Source organism: Leuciscus leuciscus (assembly GCF_965113295.1).
Source record: "Leuciscus leuciscus genome assembly, chromosome: 11".
Taxonomy (NCBI): Eukaryota; Metazoa; Chordata; class Actinopteri; order Cypriniformes; family Leuciscidae; genus Leuciscus; species Leuciscus leuciscus.
Window position 1 is genome coordinate 1,841,829 of NC_138735.1, and position 19,480 is coordinate 1,861,308.

The 19,480-nt window shown below is 37.9% G+C and overlaps 1 protein-coding gene across 2 annotated transcripts in view; it reads left to right on the plus strand.

Annotated features, from left to right (window-relative positions):
- Positions 1-1,190: 1,190 nt before the first annotated feature.
- hecw1a (HECT, C2 and WW domain containing E3 ubiquitin protein ligase 1a) overlaps positions 1,191-19,480 on the plus strand; it is a 121,236-nt gene continuing 102,946 nt past the window's right edge. Inside the window, exons 1-4 of one of the 2 annotated variants that reach the window (XM_082183797.1) lie at positions 1,225-1,339; positions 12,526-12,583; positions 15,901-16,189; positions 17,391-17,498. In XM_082183797.1, the coding sequence (XP_082039923.1) occupies positions 12,557-12,583; positions 15,901-16,189; positions 17,391-17,498 (424 nt within the window). In that variant the 5' untranslated portion in view covers positions 1,225-1,339; positions 12,526-12,556. Of the gene's footprint in view, positions 1,340-12,525; positions 12,584-15,900; positions 16,190-17,390; positions 17,499-19,480 lie in introns of both variants that reach the window. The other variant, XM_082183798.1, reaches the window with a different exon arrangement.

The window sequence follows — 19,480 nt, forward strand, 5'->3', positions numbered from 1 at the left end:
CATTAGCCTATGTGAAGTGTGTGCTAAAGCCCTAAAAAGGTTTAAAATGGCCTTCATTTAAGTACGTAAGTTACGCCTACGTCATGTCCGTAATCACACAGTAGAACGGCTATGCTATAATGTACAGACAGTATGACGTGTGTGTGATTGATAATGAGCGGCTTTGGCGTTTGCTACCAACAAACAGTGTTGTTGCATATTTTGAACTGTAGTCGGCAGGTCAGCAGTAACATTGTGAAAGCAAAGGAGACATTGAACTGCAAATGTGACAGACAGAGAGAGCCCGTGTCAATATAAGTTTGGTTGGAAATGCATATACTGCAGCATGACAGATCAGCTCTGATATGAGACACGGTAACCATGGTAACCACTCCTCAATCCATCAGATCCTTCCGCGCCGAAGCACTGATGTAGAAGAACTATAGTAACATGCGGTATTATGTTTCAACCACAGGTGGCGATAGAGAGGTTCAAGTTCCATACTGCACCTTTGAATAAACTTACAATTGAATAGATACGTTTTATTAAATTAAAACATAAAAACTACCCCACAATAGATTGCAATTTACAATTGCTAGGTTGCAATTTAGTGTAAACTGAGTATGGCCAATATAGTTTAGGACCAAGTGGTGGTTTGTAATCTGAAAAGAGTAGGCTATATTTTCCATAACTTAAAAATGTTCCTTAAAAATGTTAAAAATGACTTTTTTCCTTACAATAATAGCAGCTTAATGAAAACAGTCAACACTGCACTTTGTGCTAAAATTAAACGAGATTATTATTTATGTGTCTTCCAGTCATGATGCATAAAAAAAAAAATCAAAATTATATAATTTCTTGGGTGTTACAAATGTAAGCAATGTTCAGCAGTAACAGTTTTAAAAAATAAATAATAATAAATAAAAATGTGTTGTAAATACAAGTTAGTGCATGTATCATCTTATTATTTGTGGTGCTTGCCAAAGGCTCTGGCATACTTTATTATTATTATTTATTATGATTATTACTGTTGTTATTGCTGTTGTTGTTATTTGTAGTTATAGCAGATTTTTCTGGACTTCAAGACACTGCTCATCTCGGCAGTGAGCTGATGTTTGTGGGCGGAGTCAGGCAGGAGGCGGAGTCACAGCAGCGCGAGGAGGAAACGACGGCCGCTGATTGGTCGCTGAGCGCGGTGCTGATGCGGGAGAGTGTGTGACGCTGCTCGCGCGCTCTGCTGTTCTGCTGGTCGCGATGGGTTTCCTCAGGATGTTCCTGTTTCCGCTCGGGATCATCGCGTTTGGGATGTAGGATCAGCTTTAGCTGGAGGATGATTCACAGGGAGCTCGTACTGTCCCAGGTAGGTGTGTTTCAGCTCGCTCTTTATCGTGTGTGTGTGTGTGTGTGTGTGTGTGTGTGTCTGTGTGTGTGTGTGTGTGTGTGTGTGTGTGTGTGTGTGTGTGTCATATCTGTGCATTACGAGCCAGTCGCTGCTCTGCAAACGCTCTCAGTCGCTTAAAGATGCGATTGATCAATCTCTCGACTGTGTGTTTGATTCCACTGGGAATTCTACTGGTGCTGTGGGGTTTCTCTCCTCTGGTGTCATTGAGCTTCCCTCTCTTTCCTCCAGTGATGCTGAATGTATTAAAGCATGATGATGTTCAGTCTTCCCCAAGCCAGCAGAGACACCAGCTTGTCCAATAATAAGCTTGTAAAATATGACAATAATAGAGTTATATTCACCAACTCTATTGGATATGACGATGCTTATTAGATCAGAGTGACTTTTTTTTTATGTTGTTGCACAAATTAATGTTGATTTTCTTAAAAAAAAAAACATATATATATATACATACATACATACATATTTACTATTTGTAAAATTTTGATAAAAATACAGCTTTTAGGAATCCAGTACAAATTACTTTTCCTTTTCCTGTGTAATTTATGGGCCTGATGATGATGATGCATATGATGACCCAGACATATGCTTTTGTCATAATTCATGCATTAGACTACTTCAGAAGTGCTGGAATGGTAAACTAATACCTAATTATTTCAATAACGAAGGCTATAATGTTTTTAAAGAGGGCACTGAGTTGATATCAGGACTGCATTATCATTATCTGATCCACATCCAGAGTCGATCATTCTTCCGTCAGTCAGAAGAGAAAACGCTTCCCATGTTTCCTCTCTGCCAGGGTTATGGATCTGATGTTGATTATGCGAGGGATTTATGAGCTTTATGATGCAGTGGGTTTGGCTTGTATTGGATGTGAGGTCAGGCTGGTGTTTACCCTGGTACTCATGCGGTAAATGTGTTTATGTTTACACACACTCACCAATATCTGCATGACCACATACCAGACCACTGGTTTTTATATAAAGATGATTAGGCCTATAATTAATAATTACTAACCCACAGTCTACAAGAAACTATTATTATTAGTATTCTTTCATCCTCAAAGTACAGCACACCAACACCACCAGGATACAGTATATATATATACTGTATATGTAGATGGAAAATTGCAGATATTATTATTAGAGTTTACTGCATGACACTACATAATGTTATTGTTGGTTTGTTTGTTTTCTCAAGATCATATATCAGACTGGATGTGAAGAAGCAGAGCGCAGTGTGTCCTGGACTAATGACAATACTCTGTCTCTGTGAAAGCTCATGATTTCTGCTAATGGGAAACACACAGCGTGCCAGAGGGAGCGTATCATAACTTCATAAGCGCTCCGTATGAGTGCAGTTGACCTATATATGCTGTCACGCTTTACTGGGTTCGCTGAACACACACACTACTGTCACGTGACGTCATGACCCGGTTTAACACACACACACACACACACACACACACACACACACACACACACACACACACACACACACACACACACACACACACACACACACACACACACACACACACACACACACGAGAGATCCCAGAAGACACAGTGAGTTTGGCTTGCTGGTCACTGGTTTAAACAGAGTGGAATATTAAGGTCAGAGTTCATTATTATAATGAGTGTTTTGATCTTTGGTGGATCTGTAGTTTAGCAGACACACACACACACACACACACACACACACACACACACACACACACACACACACACACACACACACACACAAGCTTGTTTAGTTTCAGTCTTCTTCACACAGATGCAGAGGTTACGCAGGATTGTGCAGATATACTAAACATGATGATTATTCCTTCTCTCCATCTTCGTTGTCAAATCCCTCTTGCATTGTCTATATGTATCTGCCAATATGACTGGATCAGCCTGTCAAGCTTCGACCAATGACAGACATTTATAAAGGTCAGTGAGGATAAAAAAAAGCTTTGGGTTTCTTAATCAAAACATTTTAAAAAAATATATATTATTTTGATTTACGTTTATGTTGATATTGTTTATTTATTGTTGCTCTGTTTCTTTCAAACCGTTCTCAACCCCAAAATAATAATACAAATATATCAAATGTGCATATATATTTTAAAGATTTTTTAAGATTTAAATTCTGAGATTATTCTCATGACATTTGGGCAGATTTATTCCCCAATAAACATATTGTTGATTATCTAATTGACTTGCACTACTTTTTAAACTTCATAGCCGTATTTGTTTTCTTATATAGGAAACATGACTATTTTTAATGTTTTTGAAAGAAGTCTCTTATGCGGATCAAGTCTGAATTTATTTGATCAAAAATATAGAAAATCTTTCTAATATGCTGATTTGATGCTCAATTATTATTAATGTTATTAATAATTTTTTTGGAACCTGTGATACTTTTTTCAGGATTCAATGCTGAATAAAGTAAAAAAAGAACCGTATTTATTTAAAATAGAAAACTTTTCTAACAATATAAATCTTTAGTATCACTTTGTATCAATTTAACACATCCTGAATAAAAGTATTAATTTCTTTCAAAATTACTGACCGCAAACTTTTGAACAGTAGTGGTTATTGTTTCAAAAGATTTCTATTTTAAATAAATACTGTTCTTTTTTTAACTTTTTTTATTCTTCAAAGATTCCTGAAAAAAAGTATCACAGGTTATACAAAAATATTAAGCAGCACAACTGATTCCAGCATTGATAATATTAATAAATCATCATATTAGAATGATTTGTGAAGGATCATGTGACACTGAAGACTGGAGTAATGATGCTGAAAATTCAGCTTGGAATAAATTACACTTTACTATATATTCACATAGAAAACAGATGTTTTACATTATAATAATATTATACTTTTTACTGTATTGTTGATCAAATAAATTGATGAGCAGAAGAGACTCTTTCAGACACATTAAAAATAGTCATGTTTCCAAACTTTTGACCGGTACTGTATATGAATTTTATTACTTTATTACACTATTGAGAATTGAACGAGAATCAAGATGTACAAACTCAAACTTCAGGACACATCATGAACATTTGGGCGGAAATGCTTAATAATCATAAACAATGTCACAACAAAAATCACCAATTACTCGTCAAGGATCACGTTTAAACTCTGTAACTCAGTGTTCAACATATGTTTAGTACAACACGAGTATTGTTGAGAGGATGTTTGAATTATGCAAAATTACAGAATGTGCTTCGAAACGTTCTTAAAACATTCATGACTGAACGGAAACATTAGGAAAACATTCTCAGAACACAAAATAGTAATAATAAAATCCTTTTCTAACACCTTCTGATGTTTTCCTCTCTTAAATAAAGGCTTTGATGGTTCCCTGAAGAACGTTTAACATCAAACGTCATTCCAAACGCGTAATGAGGAGCGTTTTCAGATGTTGTCCAACAAGAGAACATTTAATAACATGTTTTTACGGCAAACTCACTTCATGACATCAGTCGAGTGTGTGATAACTTCCTTTTGTGGTCTGGTGTGGCTCCATATCACCGAATGAGGCAGAAAAATATATATGTTATAGTATTCTATACAGTGATAAAGGCTATGTCGATTAGCAGCATTGCATTATAAATATAATTTACACTCAAAAAAAAAAAAAGCTGTTGAACGAACTTGATTAAATTGAGGAAAACTTTTCAACGAAAATGAATTACATTTTTCCAACAAAATCTCATTTGTTTGAAATGATTTGTTGTAATCTTGTTGTATGAACTTAAATTAATTTAGTCGTTCCTGCTAGACAATGTTTTGTCAGCTTGACTACATTTAATTTTTGCCCTGCATAATCACCAATATTACAATTTTAGCTAATTTGACTCTACAGTTATTTCCTATGATAGAAGCTACTAGTGTTCAATTGAATTAAAACCACTTTTTACAGAGTAATATTGAATATTACTTGTGCAAGTCTGCGAAAGAGGTTTAATGCATGTATAGAGTATACTGAGAGCCCACAGCCCTAAACTAAACACAGTCGCCACTCTTCTGCATAATGGTAACCACACAATTCAAAAACATTACAGAAAGTTCTCTAAGTTTCTAACTGAATATTAAACACTAACATTAACAACATCTTTCCATTTACAGAAAAACACATAAAATAACACTTTAATCCCTAAATTTACCCTCCTAATGCAGTCCCTTGCAAAGCATGCTGGGAACTACAGATCCACTGGCCAGTTAGCTGTCAACACAAATGATTCATGTAGTTTTCACACAAATTAAGTAAGTAAACTTCAAGTTGAGAGAACACAATTAAATTAAGTTGTGACAAAATATTAAACAATTGTGTTAATTTTGCTTATTTTAATTAATTAAATTTTACAAGAGGCAAAAATTCATTTTTTGAGTGTATTCTTATGAAAAACCCGAGATGGCTTGAGGAACACAGAGAACCATGAATATTTATTGTTTTCATTAGTCAAAATGTTTCTCTCTGCGTTTTATTCTGCTAAAGCGATCTCTGGATTACGTGTGTGTACTCACTAACGCTCACTTCAACCCATTTTGGGTAAATATAGTACTTCAAATTTAGATGAATGCGAATTAAGACATGTGTGATGCATAAGATTTCAAATAAATTAATGTCAAAGCTTTTTATCAAAATAATTTAATGATTTATTATAAAACCTTAGACCTTTCTAATGATTTAATATTACAGGCCCATGTGTGCAACCTGCAGTTCTCCGTGAAATAAAAGTTTTCTGTAAAATATAATAATAACTTTATATTTTTTCTTCAAAACTCTGTTTTGTATATTGAAGTGAAATTAAAATAGTACTGTTTATATAAAAATAAGCATGATCATAATAATTATTATTAGTCATATAGAAGAACTAATTGTGCAGTCCTACAAACAAGCACATCAAACCTGGAGTTCTTTTTTAAATCGCAATTTTAACCAGAAAAATCGCAATTAGAGTTTTTTCCCAAATCACGTATAGCTCTACTGAGAAAACATTTAAGAAAGAACTTTTAAATTCGCCCTGTGGTGAAAATCCAGCTTTTAATGTTGTTTATGTGTCTATGTGGTGTTTTCAATATGCTTTAAAGCAACACCATGTAAGTATTGCTCTCGGGGTCCCCCTACAGTTGGGGAACAGTATTGTCTTCTACTACTGTCGTAAAATCTGTCATGGTTACACCAGGGGATACACGTGCATTTGTTGACAAGCCGATATCCCGAACTCTGCAGAAGGAGTTCTCATGTCTTGGGCAGACTGCCAGCGTTGCGTATGAAATGTCTTCATCCCAGGTACAGTGGCAGCATGTCATTTGAATATGATTTCATGTGTTTTATTTTTTCATCGAAAACTAGCATGTTAGCGTTTACTAGCTACCAGATTGATAATTCGCTCCTCTACTAGAATTACTTGATTCATGAAGATAAATGGAGGACCAGATAGCTTCCGTAACATAGCCAGGCAGACAAGTGAGGTATGCTGTAAAGCAGTCAAATTTTTTAGTTCTTTTTGTGCCAGGGTTACTACCCGAACCCCGAAGTTACGTAGTGCCAGTAAAAGCAATACAGACCCCGTCAGGCTATGGCAGACGTGTCATTCAACCTATTGTAAATCGATGTACCATCACAAGGGTCTTGGAAATATATTATGAAGGTTGAAACACTACATGGTGTTGCTTTAAGACAAACCATGTGTAAGTTCATAAGTCGACAGCATTGCTGAGTATTTCCTCCTTAAAACTGCAGTGAACCAAAGACAGTCTCAAACACACGCTTTGAAATCGCTGGTGTTTCTGACGTCACAAACTACCTTGTAACCAATCAGATCAACGTGTGATCGTCAACCAGTGGATCTCTGAGCTGAGTGAGTGAGTGGAGGCGGGGTTCATTTGCATATTCATAGAACCACGCATACTAAATGAGGCGAGGGTGTCGAGTTACAGTCGAGATATTTTAAGGCATGAAGACTTTAAATATGTAATTTTGGTGATCAAAGATGAGTTTTAAGGGATACAATTATTGGCCACAGGGAGACTTTAAGAACTGTTCCATTAAAGGTTCTCTGATACCCCTTTTCCACCAACAAGAACCGGGTGCTGGTTCAGAGCTAGAGCTATTGCCAGTTCGGAGTTGGTTCGACTGACGAGCTTACTAAGAACCGGTTTGCGTTTCCACCGGCCAGAGAGCCACAACAGAGCTATATCTTACGTCACTGCATACGTATCACGTTGCCCAGCAACGCTAGTACGGCAGCGCCAAACACAAACACACCAGACTTGTTCGAGATGCATCGGCTTCTCGCAGAACGATCAGCACATGAAATCAAAGCGATCAAAAAGCACAAGGAGTCGTATGATCTCCAAACACTCCCGCAGCTCTGATCGGTCCACGCTGCTCCGATGCATCTCGAACAAGGCATCAACAATAATAGACGTTGCGTTACTATGGATGCTCATGGGTTTGCGAAAATAAATCGGCATCCAAACACGGCGAATCCAACGCGTTCGTGCAGCTCGCCGTAACTTACATAGACGGACATTATAATCGAGCTGCTATTAGCTCGACTAGCTGCTATTTAAAAATGGCGGTCACAAGTTTCTCTTCAGTCTTGTTGGCCACGGTAACCCCGCCCCCAGCCTCTGACGCAAGCGGTTCTTTCTTGGCTCCGTTCTAGACCCTGCAATGATTTGGTGCTACTTAAGAACCAGTTTTACTGGTTCGGAGCTGGTGCTTTGGCGGTGGAAAAACAAAGAACCGATTTGAAACTAGGCTCTGGCTCCGAACCAGCACCAGTTCTGCCTTGGTGGAAAAGGGGTATGAGGAACCCAACATGGTTCTTCTATGAAAACCCTCTTTTGAAGAGTGTAGTGTGTGATTATACTGTAGAGTCTTTGAAGAAGCGCTGGGACGTTCCTTGGGAAGAGAATCCTGATCCGAGCCCAGTGGGTTAGTGCGTGTGTGTGTGTGTGTCAGTGGGTGAGTGTGTGTGTGTGTGTGTGTCAGTGGGTGAGTGTGTGTGTGTGTCAGTGTGTGTCAGTGGGTTAGTGTGTGTGTGTGTGTGTGTGTGTGTGTGTGTGTGTGTGTGTGTGTGTGTGTGTGTGTGTGTGTGTGTGTGTGTGTGTGTGTGTGTGTGTCAGTGGGTTAGTGCGTGTGTGTGTGTGTGTGTCAGTGGGTGAGTGTGTGTGTGTGTCAGTGTGTGTCAGTGGGTTAGTGTGTGTGTGTGTGTGTGTGTGTGTGTGTGTGTGTGTGTGTGTGTGTGTCAGTGGGTTAGTGCGTGTGTGTGTGTGTGTCAGTGGGTGAGTGTGTGTGTGTGTCAGTGTGTGTCAGTGGGTTAGTGTGTGTGTGTGTGTGTGTGTGTGTGTGTGTGTGTGTGTGTGTGTGTGTGTGTGTGTGTGTGTCAGTGGGTTAGTGTGTGTGTGTGTGTGTGTGTGTGTCAGTGGGTTAGTGTGTGTGTCAGTGGGTTAGTGTGTGTCCCGAGGTTCACCCGTGTGTGTGTGTGTGTGTGTGTGTGTGTGTGTGTCTTCTTGTGCTGCTGATTGAGCTGTTCAGGACACCAGCACATGAACTACATGCGACACTAAATGAAACATAAAAGTCATTACAACTTTTTCTCTCACAAGGTTTTTCCTCATAATTCTGAGTTTACATCTCAAAATCAGTCAGAATTGCAAGTTGTAAATTTGGAGTTGCAAGAAAATAGTCAGAATCGCAAGTTTATATCTCACAATTTTGACTTTTTTTCCCCAGACTTGTGAGATATAAACATGCAATAACAGTTAGAGATGCACCGATATGAACATTTAGGCCGATACCGATAACCGACAATTCTTTATATTTGAAAGCCGATAACCGATATATTGTCAGATAAATCTAAATATCAATTTTTCTATAATTTTTGAGAGCCTGATTACAAAAACATTAATACCCATGTCCCAAGCACTCAATTATAATGTTTTTATTATAAGTTTATGTAGGTTATATGACAGACTTGCGCTGCACATGTTGCACTTTAACTGTGTTTCCTTTTTGAAGTGATTCCAATCATATTTCGAGCAATTAAAAACCATCATGTTGAACAGTCGCATCTGGAGCGTCTCAGCTGAAGGAGATAATACATTATTTATACGCTTTAATATATCGGTCAAATTTTCTTATCATGCCAATAATGATAATATTAAAAAAGAACATGTATCGGCCGATACCGATATGGTGGCTGATATATCGTGCATCACTCATTGCAAGTTATAAAAGTCTGAACTGTGAGATAAAGTCACAATTAGCTTTTTTTATTTTACGTTGTGGAATTAGGCTTCCATATATACCTTTATGTTCCCTGTTTGTTTGTTCTTTTATGTTGTATTTCTAGTTATACTACGCCCTAAAAGTGTGAACTCTTTTTGTGAAGAAAAAGTAGATACTTTTGAGTGTGTAGCAGAAGAGTAGACAAGCTTCAATAGTGTCTTTAACGGTTGCTCTCTGACGTGTCCTGACACAGTAAACTGACCTGTCAATCATCCTGACACAGTAAACTGACCTGTCAATCATCCTGACACAGTAAACTGGCCTGTCAATCATCCTGACACAGTAAACTGGCCTGTCAATCATCCTGACACAGTAAACTGACCTGTCAATCATCCTGACACAGTAAACTGACCTGTCAATCATCCTGACACAGTAAACTGGCCTGTCAATCATCCTGACACAGTAAACTGGCCTGTCAATCATCCTGACACAGTAAACTGACCTGTCAATCATCCTGACACAGTAAACTGACCTGTCAATCATCCTGACACAGTAAACTGGCCTGTCAATCATCTTGTCAAAGATAAAATCCTCCACATTTCTTTTTATTTAAATTCCTACTGTATCGAAATGCAGAATCATGTTGATCTCTTTCATAACGAGACTGTCCTCATATTATAATGATGCATATTAAAAGTTAATGGCCAAACGGATCTCTATAAAGGTCCACATTGTTTTTGCAGATGAAATATAACACGGATAACATTAAATAAATATTTTTTATCAGGTTAAACTTTGATTATTATTCACTCAAAACTTTATCTAAACCTTTCTCTCACGTCTGCCATGTTTTGTAGTTTTTAAACACTTTTTACTCGTGTTTGTAGTTCTAAACTAAATCTTCCTCCAAAGCGCAAAGGATCATGGGTAATATGAGCACAGATCCACACTTCAAAAATCCCCCTGCAATAGTTGACCATCCGGGGACTTTATGGGACACACTGGATAGGACGGACATTGGGATGCTGGGCTTGATTGGAATAAAACAAAAGGACTACAAAACTAGACACAGGAAACAGGAAACTAGAAATACACAATAAAAGTCCAAACAAACAGGGAACATGTAACAAGTCCAGCTCACATATGACTGAATGATATAGAGAGGTAAAAAGAAAATGTTACTGGAACAAGTAAAAGTTTGCTGCAACAAAATATCAAGTTTAAAGTAATATAAATATGTATTTTTTTACAAACTGCAAATAAAATTGAAGAAAACACTATTTCAGTTTTTCTACTTAAAAATGAAAAAAAAATTGTCATTGTTTTTGAGTGAATTTTTGAGGAAAAAATGTGTGTGCACCAATTGTTTTTCAGTACGAGTTATTAATTCACACAATCTCCATCCTCACACACTCTTCCTCTCGCAGTGCATGTGGGATCCGTTTCAGAAGAGCATTAGTGAAGTTTAGCTTCATTCCTCCTCCATACAGTGAGTGTGTTCTCAGAAAGATCAATGCTGTCCACATCATTACAGCACTGAAGAACATCAGACGAGACGTAATTCACTTAAGGCATGTAGAAAACACTCGTGTTAACAGTGAGAGCATTTGCTCGGACTCGCATCATATCAAAATCTAATTCATGGCGTTTGGCGATCGATGATTTCTCTGCAAATCCATAAATGTGTTCTGCAGTAAGTTTGTTAACATCCATCACAGACGCTGTAGTGTTTTTCTGTCATGTTTCCAGGGGTTATATAGAAGATGTTAAAGAAATGTGTTAGAAATACTCAGTTTTATTTAAATTATTGATTTTATTTGGACCTGCAGAGAAAGAGCAATGACAGATTACTCCTGCAATGTGTCTAGATTCATGAATAATGTTGATGTTGTTTAACTTGATTAACTTACAGGTAATAAAGAATATTCCAGAATTAAATACGAATTAAAAAATAAGTGCATCAAAAAGAATCATAAAAGAATCATAAAACTAGACTGATCATAAAGCATTTTGTTCTTAAATGAAAATTGTTTTTAATGAAAATTTGTGACTACACTAGAAAAGAAGTTAATACTTGTATTCATCAAAGATGCATTCAATTGATCAAAAGTGACAGTAAAGACATTTATAATGTCTCTATTTCTAATAAATGCTGTTCATTTTGACTTTATTCATCAAAGAAAAAGAAAATATGACAGTTTCCTGAAAAAATGTAACTGTTTGATAATTGATGATAATCATTAATGTTTCTTGAGCATCAAATCATCATATTATACTGATTCCTGAAGGATCATGTGACTGAAGACTGGAGTAATGATGCTGAAAATCCAGCTTTGATCACAGGAATAAATGACACTTTACTGTATATTCACATAGAGAACAGATGATTTACATTATAATAATATTTCACTGTTTTTACTGTATTTTTGATCAAATAACAGCAGTTTTGGTGAGCAGAAGAGACTCTTTCAGACACATTAAAAAAAAATCTTACCAACCGCAAACCTTATTTATATATGAACTCGTATGAAACAGAAAAAGACGCCAGCAAAGGGAGTAATTCACTCTTCTAACATGGTATGATTTCCACATTGTTACTGCATTACTGTGATCTGGAATATTGCTTTAAAATGCTTTGGGTGTTTATTGTTGTGTTTGGGAATCGATGTGTTTTCTGATGTCTTGTACCACATGCAGCACTGATTTTGATTGCATTCCTGCATTTTACATATTAATAATATCAAAGTAAATGACATAATATCACAATATTGAATGGCTCTTCATCTGGTCTTTGTACCTAAAGCATGGCTTTAAACACACGGCTCTGGACGCTTGAGCGGTCAGTCTGTGAACTTCAGAGGTTTGTGTTGTGCTGTCTCAGTAACTCCTGACCTTCTCCTCAGGATCTGATGTGCTTTGAGTTGCGGGATCATAATGCTGCTACACCTGTGTAGTGTGAAGGTCAGTCTCTTCCTCCGTCCGCTCCTCTTCATCTCCACCATCATCATCCTCACCACCGCTGACTCTCATGTGGACCTGTGGACGGTTACGGCATGACTTTGTTCATTTCACGGCCTGTTAACCGTCAGTGTCCCAGTGCTGCTTCTCATTGCCTTTTCTCACATCACATATATTAGTAATCATCATAAAACTGGCATAGTTCGAAAGCTTAAACAGCCCGGATGCATCCTGTGATGACCGGTTTGAAACTGGACATTGCTTTACAATGGAAACGTTGCATTAAATCCTTGTAGCGCCTCACTTTTGTAATATCAACTTTGGATCAGAACTCGGTTACAGCGGTGGCTTTGTTTATAGCAATTATTTTGTAAAATATTTATTTAAAAAAGCCGGAAAAGCTTTTCCAGTCCTGTAGGAAACACTTCCAGAGGAGATTAATGAGAGATTAATGAGAGATTAATGAAAGATTAATGAAAGATTAATGAGAAATAAATGAGAGATTAATGAGAGATTAATGAGAGATACTGTAAATGCAGTGTCGTTTTGATCATGTTTTTGAGTCTTGCTTTCTGTGACACTCCGTTTACTGTGGACGAGATCCCAGAGGCATTGCTATTTTAAGGTCTGTGTGTGTGTGTGTGTGTGTGTGTGTGTGTGTGAGAGAGAGAGAGAGAGAGAGAGAGTGTGTGAGAGAGTGTGTGTGAGAGAGAGTGAGTGAGTGAGTGTGTGTGTGTGTGTGTGTGTGTGTGTGTGTGTGTGTGTGTGTGTGTGTGTGTGTGTGTGTGTGTGTGTGTGAGAGAGTGTGTGTGAGAGTGAGTGAGTGTGTGTGTGTGTGTGTGTGTGTGTGTGTGTGTGTGTGTGTGTGTGTGTGTGTGTGTGTGTGTGTGTGTGTGTGTGTGTGTGTGTGTGTGTGTGTGTGTGTGTGTGTTCTGGTTCTTGGCAGGCTTGTTGGTTGTTTCAGTGTATTTCACCACACCTTGCTGATAATACCTCCTTAAGGGCAGAACAGGGAATACTGTGAATCTCCTGCAGATACAGATGTTGATGTTGTCGATGTTGTTGATGTTGTTGTTGATGTTGTCCATGTTCAGGTCATTAATACTCATCATATCATCTGAGTTTGGTGATGCCTGTATGTGGAAGTCAGGAGTGTGGCCTACATCGTACTTCAGCACATGGTTGATAGTTTTGTGCCTAAAGCTGCAGAACGTCTCATTGTTGCACATAAAAATCAATGTTAAAGCTTCGCTGTAGATTTAAGGAAACCCTCACATGATGATAATAATCTGCCCACGGTCATCAGTCATATTCCCTCCATATTCCACTGGATTGGTTTTGATGCTGCATGTTTCACTTCCATCTTCTGGAAAGTGCCATACTTTCTGACCAACACACACACATCTCTATATGTCCACAAACAATGCAAATGTTGTTTTGAAAAAGACACTTGTGTTGGATAGCTTGGACACTATTAGATATAGGACATGTTGACTAGAGTCTCTTTAATGAAAGAATTGCAAGTTACCAATTTGTACAGTATTAAAGGGATAGTTCACTTTGAAATAAATTTTTGGTATGTTTTAGCTTACCTCAAGGGCATCCAAGATGTAGGTGTCTTTTTTTCCGCAGTAGTTTCAATTTTGATATTTTTAGGTCAACCCGTTCTTGTCTGTCAGTCATATAATGCAGGTCGATGGTCACGGTCTCAAAACACAAGCACAGAGTCCAAATTAAAACAATTCCCGTCGTCCAAATTAAACAATTCCCCATCGTAAGTACACATTGATGGCCTAAGACACGAAACGAGCGGTTTGTGTGAGAAAACGAACAGTATTTATATCGTTTTTACCTCTTGAACACAGCTGCGTCCAGATGATCTGATCTGACGTGTACGCAGACTGGTGCATAGATATATACACTAGATGTCGCCTTAAAGACATTCGTTCCAATGAACTGCCGTAGACAAGGCGACATCTAGTGTGTATATATCTATGCACCAGTCTGCGTACACGTCAGATCAGATCACTTGGACGTGGCTGCGTATAAGAGTTAAAAACGATATAAATACTGTTCGTTTTCTCACACAAACCGCTCGTTTCGTGTCTTAGGCCATCAATGTGTACTTACGATGGGGAATTGTTTAATTTGGACGACGGGAATTGTTTTAATTTGGACTCTGTGCTTGTGTTTTGAGACCGTGACCATAGACTTGCATTATATGACTGACAGACAAGAACGGTTTGACCTAAAAATATCAAAATTGAAACTACTGCGGAAAAAAAGACACCTACATCTTGGATGCCCTTGAGGTAAGCTAAAACATACCAAAAATTTATTTCAAAGTGAACTATCCCTTTAAGTTTACATTTAATCTCCAAAACAACACAAAGCACCAAATGAGTATTGCGCAATGCCTTTGTGTGAGAAACCAACTGAAATCTTACAGTATTCATTGATAATACAGTATATTAATATGTATATTCAAATATAGTGCGTCAAGGCATGTCATGCCAAACATCACACGTTCTTCGGTTTGTCTTGCAACCTATTGCAACGTGACAAACTGTGTGCATATTCAGACAGTGAAGGGATTTAAGCACCAGAGCACAGGGGAATATTTTTAGTACATAAAAACGTACATTTCAGTCAGTTTCTCACTCAGAGATATCACATGACTGCATATCAGGAGTTTTGTGTGATTGCTTCATACATCGCTACACTAGAAATAATAGACTACAAACTTTTTGCCCTCAAAAATTCACCAAAAATGTAGATTTGTAGATTTTTTTAATTCCTCTGATTAAAATTGATTGATATTACAAGATAAGATTTTAGATTTTAGATTTTTTTTTTTTATTATTATTTCAGAATTGGTTTAGGCCTGACATTTTTTGATGCAACAGTTTATTTCCAGTTTTCAAAAATACACTTCTGTTATATTCTAAAATTGATTAACATATATCTTAAAATGGAGAGATAGATTTATAAAGTTGTCTAAACAATTTCTCCATGCTCCAGTTCTCCATGTTTTTTCTGCAATAGCGAATACATAAAATGTCATTTTTTTATGGAAGCTTGTTTCTGCCACTGTATATAAATCAAGTCATTTTAACTCACAATTTTGACAATTATGAGTTTGTATCTCAAAATTCTTTAGAAAAGACTCTGAATTTAAAAAAGGTCGCAATTACCTTTTTTATTCAGAAACAAGCTTCCATATATTTTGATTTACGATCAATTCAACTTTTCCCAGGAAGAACAGTGATGAATAATGAATCCGCCCAGTCAGATCCAGTTTATGCTGTGATGTTCTGCAGAACCTGTACCAGAGCCGGTTTGTGGGCTTGGCGTCGATGGCCTCTCCGTCGAGGAGCTCTCAGACCCGGCGCCGCTGTAAGGATGGGTCTCGGCTCGGCTTGGCTCACACTGAAGCGCTGGTTCTGCCCCGATCCACCAGTGACACGGATCTGGTGTCCCTGCAGAGCCGGTCCACCCTGACCGTCAGCTCCTCCCTCTTCTGCATCGGCCAATCAGAGGACATCGTGATCAGCTGGGACGTCACCGAGGAGGTGGACGCCGGAGACTGGATCGGCATGTACCTTATTGGTGAGAAAACTTCATTAACAGTCAACCTATATGGGTTTATCAGCAGCCAATATTGTGAAATGTTATGTATATTGAAAGGACTGAAACTTGTGAACACAGTGAAGCAAGACACTACTGACCCCTTAACTGTTAAAAGGACAAGATATCACAGCGGACATTCAAACAGATTTTTTATTACGAATATAAGACTGACCTGAAGGAAGATGCAGATGCACGTAAATGCAGGTACACTCGCTTATGATCTCTCACAATACTCTATACGCATTAATGAACAATATCAATGGGAACGTGTTGTGTTGTGATACATTGAACCGTTGTGTGAAGCGGTCATCCGTGTTTTATTGTGAATAAAACACAGCTATTGACCAATCAGAATCAAGGACTGGAACTAACCGTTTTATAATACTTTTATAAATTTAAAACAGCTGTAAATATACTGTAAAATGCAACTTAAAGGTGATATACTATGCCCCTTTTCACAAGATGTAATATAAATCTATGGTGTCCCCAGAATGTGTCTGTGAAATTTCAGCTCAAAATTCTCCCCAGATCATTTATTATAGCTTGTCAAATTTGCCCCTTTTTGGGTGAGAGTAAAAACATGCCGTTTATGTGTGTGTCCCTTTAAATGCAAATGAGCTTTAGCTCCGCCTCCATTCAGAAGAGGGCGGAGTCTTTACACGAGCTTCAGAAACTCCGGCAATAACAAAACAGGCCAATCTCACTCATCCAGAATCCCAGAATAACCAGTAGCGAGTGCAGCCTTACGGAGAGACTCAGGAAGAGTTTCTGAATGTTAGTGGAGACGTTTCATGCTTTGCTGGATCTTTTGCCATTGCGTTAGAACTGGTCTCTGTTGTCGCTCGTGAAACCAAATGTCGGCTGGTGTGTGTAAACGTGCAGATTAAGGGCCGGTAATATTATAATAAGATCCTCTTCATACGTCAGAAGGAGAGAGAAATCTGATCGGCTTATTTTTGACATGCTTGCGCAGAAAGGCTTACCAGAACACAGTTACTGGGTTTCACTTTTCATGTTTTCTGGGTTGTTAGAAGCACCCGATTATAGCACTTAAACACGGGAAAAGTCAGATTTTCATGACATGTCCCCTTTAAACGTCTGAACGGATACACAGATAATAGCAGAACAAACTGCCTTTTGCTGTTACTGACCTCCTTTTCTTTCTTTTCTTCTATTATAGATGAGGTTCTGTCAGAAAACTTTCTGGACTACAAGAGTCGTGGAGTGAGCGGCTCCCACAGAGGCCAGATCGTGTGGAGGATCGAAGCCAGCTTGTACTTCATGGAGGGTAAATATTCCTCGTCCCGTATCGCTCTGACTGCGTGTCTCTCTCTTTCATGAATGCCTCAGGGTTTAGAACGCACTTATTTCTCTGTCAAACGGGCAACAAATAAATGCAATCTACAGTCCAGCCAAAGATGCAAGATGGACTTGATCATCTTCAGGATTAACGCCATTTTTATCTAAACTTCTTGAAAAAGTTGCATTAAACCAACTACAGACTTTTCTGGTACAAAACGAGATTTTTGAAAATTTTCAGTCGGGATTTAGATCAAACCATAGTACAGAAACGGCTTTGTTGAAAGTTTCAAATGATATCTTGCTTGCGATTGATTCTGGTAGCTCAGTGGTTTTAGTTTTGCTAGATATTAGTGCAGCATTTGATACCATTGATCACAATGTTCTAGTCTCCCGCCTAGAACAGACAGTGGGAATTCGGGGTACGGCACTCGATTGGTTCAAATCATTTCTTTCTAATAGGTCGTTTTCAGTTAATTTTGGTCAACAACATTCAAAAGTGGCCCCATTATCTAGTGGGGTTCCACAAGGATCCATTCTTGGTCCAATTTTGTTTTTATTATATATGTTACCATTAGGTTCTATTTTTCACAAGCATGGAGTATCCTTTCATTGTTACGCAGATGACACTCAGGTGTATCTACCGTTGCGGAAACAGGACAAAAATTATTTTGAGTCACTATTGAGATGTTTACAAGAAGTTAAGTCTTGGATGTCTGAAAATTTTCTGCATCTGAATGATAGTAAAACTGAAATAATCTGGTTCGGGGCTCCTGACACCAAAAAATTTTTTGATCTGGCTGAGTTAGCTCCTTTTTGTAAATCTGTAGTGAAAAACCTTGGAGTCCAATTTGATAGCTCTTTGAAGTTTGACAAACAGATTAATTCTGTGGTGAAATCTTGTTTTTTCCATTTAAGATCAATAGCAAAGGTTAAATCGTTTTTGTCCTCCAGTGATTTTGAAAGGATTATCCATGCTTTTATTTCTGTAAGACTAGATTATTGTAACTCGCTATATGTTGGTGTCAGCCAAGCACTTCTGAACCGTCTTCAATTGGTTATAAATGCGTCTGCTAGACTTTTAACAGGGACTCGTAAAAAGCAGCATGTAACACCGATTTTAGCCTCACTTAAATGGTTGCCGGTGGAGTTCAGAATTGATTATAAATTACTGATATTTGTGTACAAAGCCTTGCATAATTTGGCTCCATCATACCTTGCGCATCTTCTTCATATACATAAACCTCTTAGGTCTCTCAGATCAGCAAATCAGATGATCTTAGACATTCCAAGGACGAGATTAAAATTGAGTGGTGATCGGGCATTTTCTGTGGCAGCTCCAAAGCGCTGGAATAACCTGCCTCTACATCTCAGACTGGCTCCTTCCTTAGGTTATTTTAAACGAAATCTGAAACTGTATTTGCTAGAATTAGCGTTTGGTTCAGTAGGTTAACTAGTAAGAGGCTCTTTTCAGATGTTTGTTAGTCATTGTTCTGTCTGAAAAAAGAAACATTTTATTATGAAATTTTATTGTGTGACTGTACAGCACATTGGTCAACATCACGTTGTTTTAATTGTGCTTTATAAATAAAGTAAATGAAATGAAAATGAAATGAAAAATTAAAACGGCTTCAGAAATCCCTTTATTTCAGAAATTTCTGCACTTTTTTCCGTCTTCCGCTTTGATCTGGGAATGTGTCTTCACCTCGACTCACACATGCTGTTTCAGCGTGATTATATAAATCTGCTTTCTCGCTCCATGCATCTCTTTCTATATCTCAAAACCAACCGGATTCAGCTTTTCAGCTTTTGAAGTTCCTCGCCATCTGCCATTTCCCTTCGTATCAGTTTCCTGAAGCGTCTCTCCTCATACATCTGTGCCATGAAACCAGACTGCCAAATACTGTCCATCTAAAGCTTTAGATCTGAACCGTCTGATCAATCTAGTGTTAATATAATGTTTGAATGAGG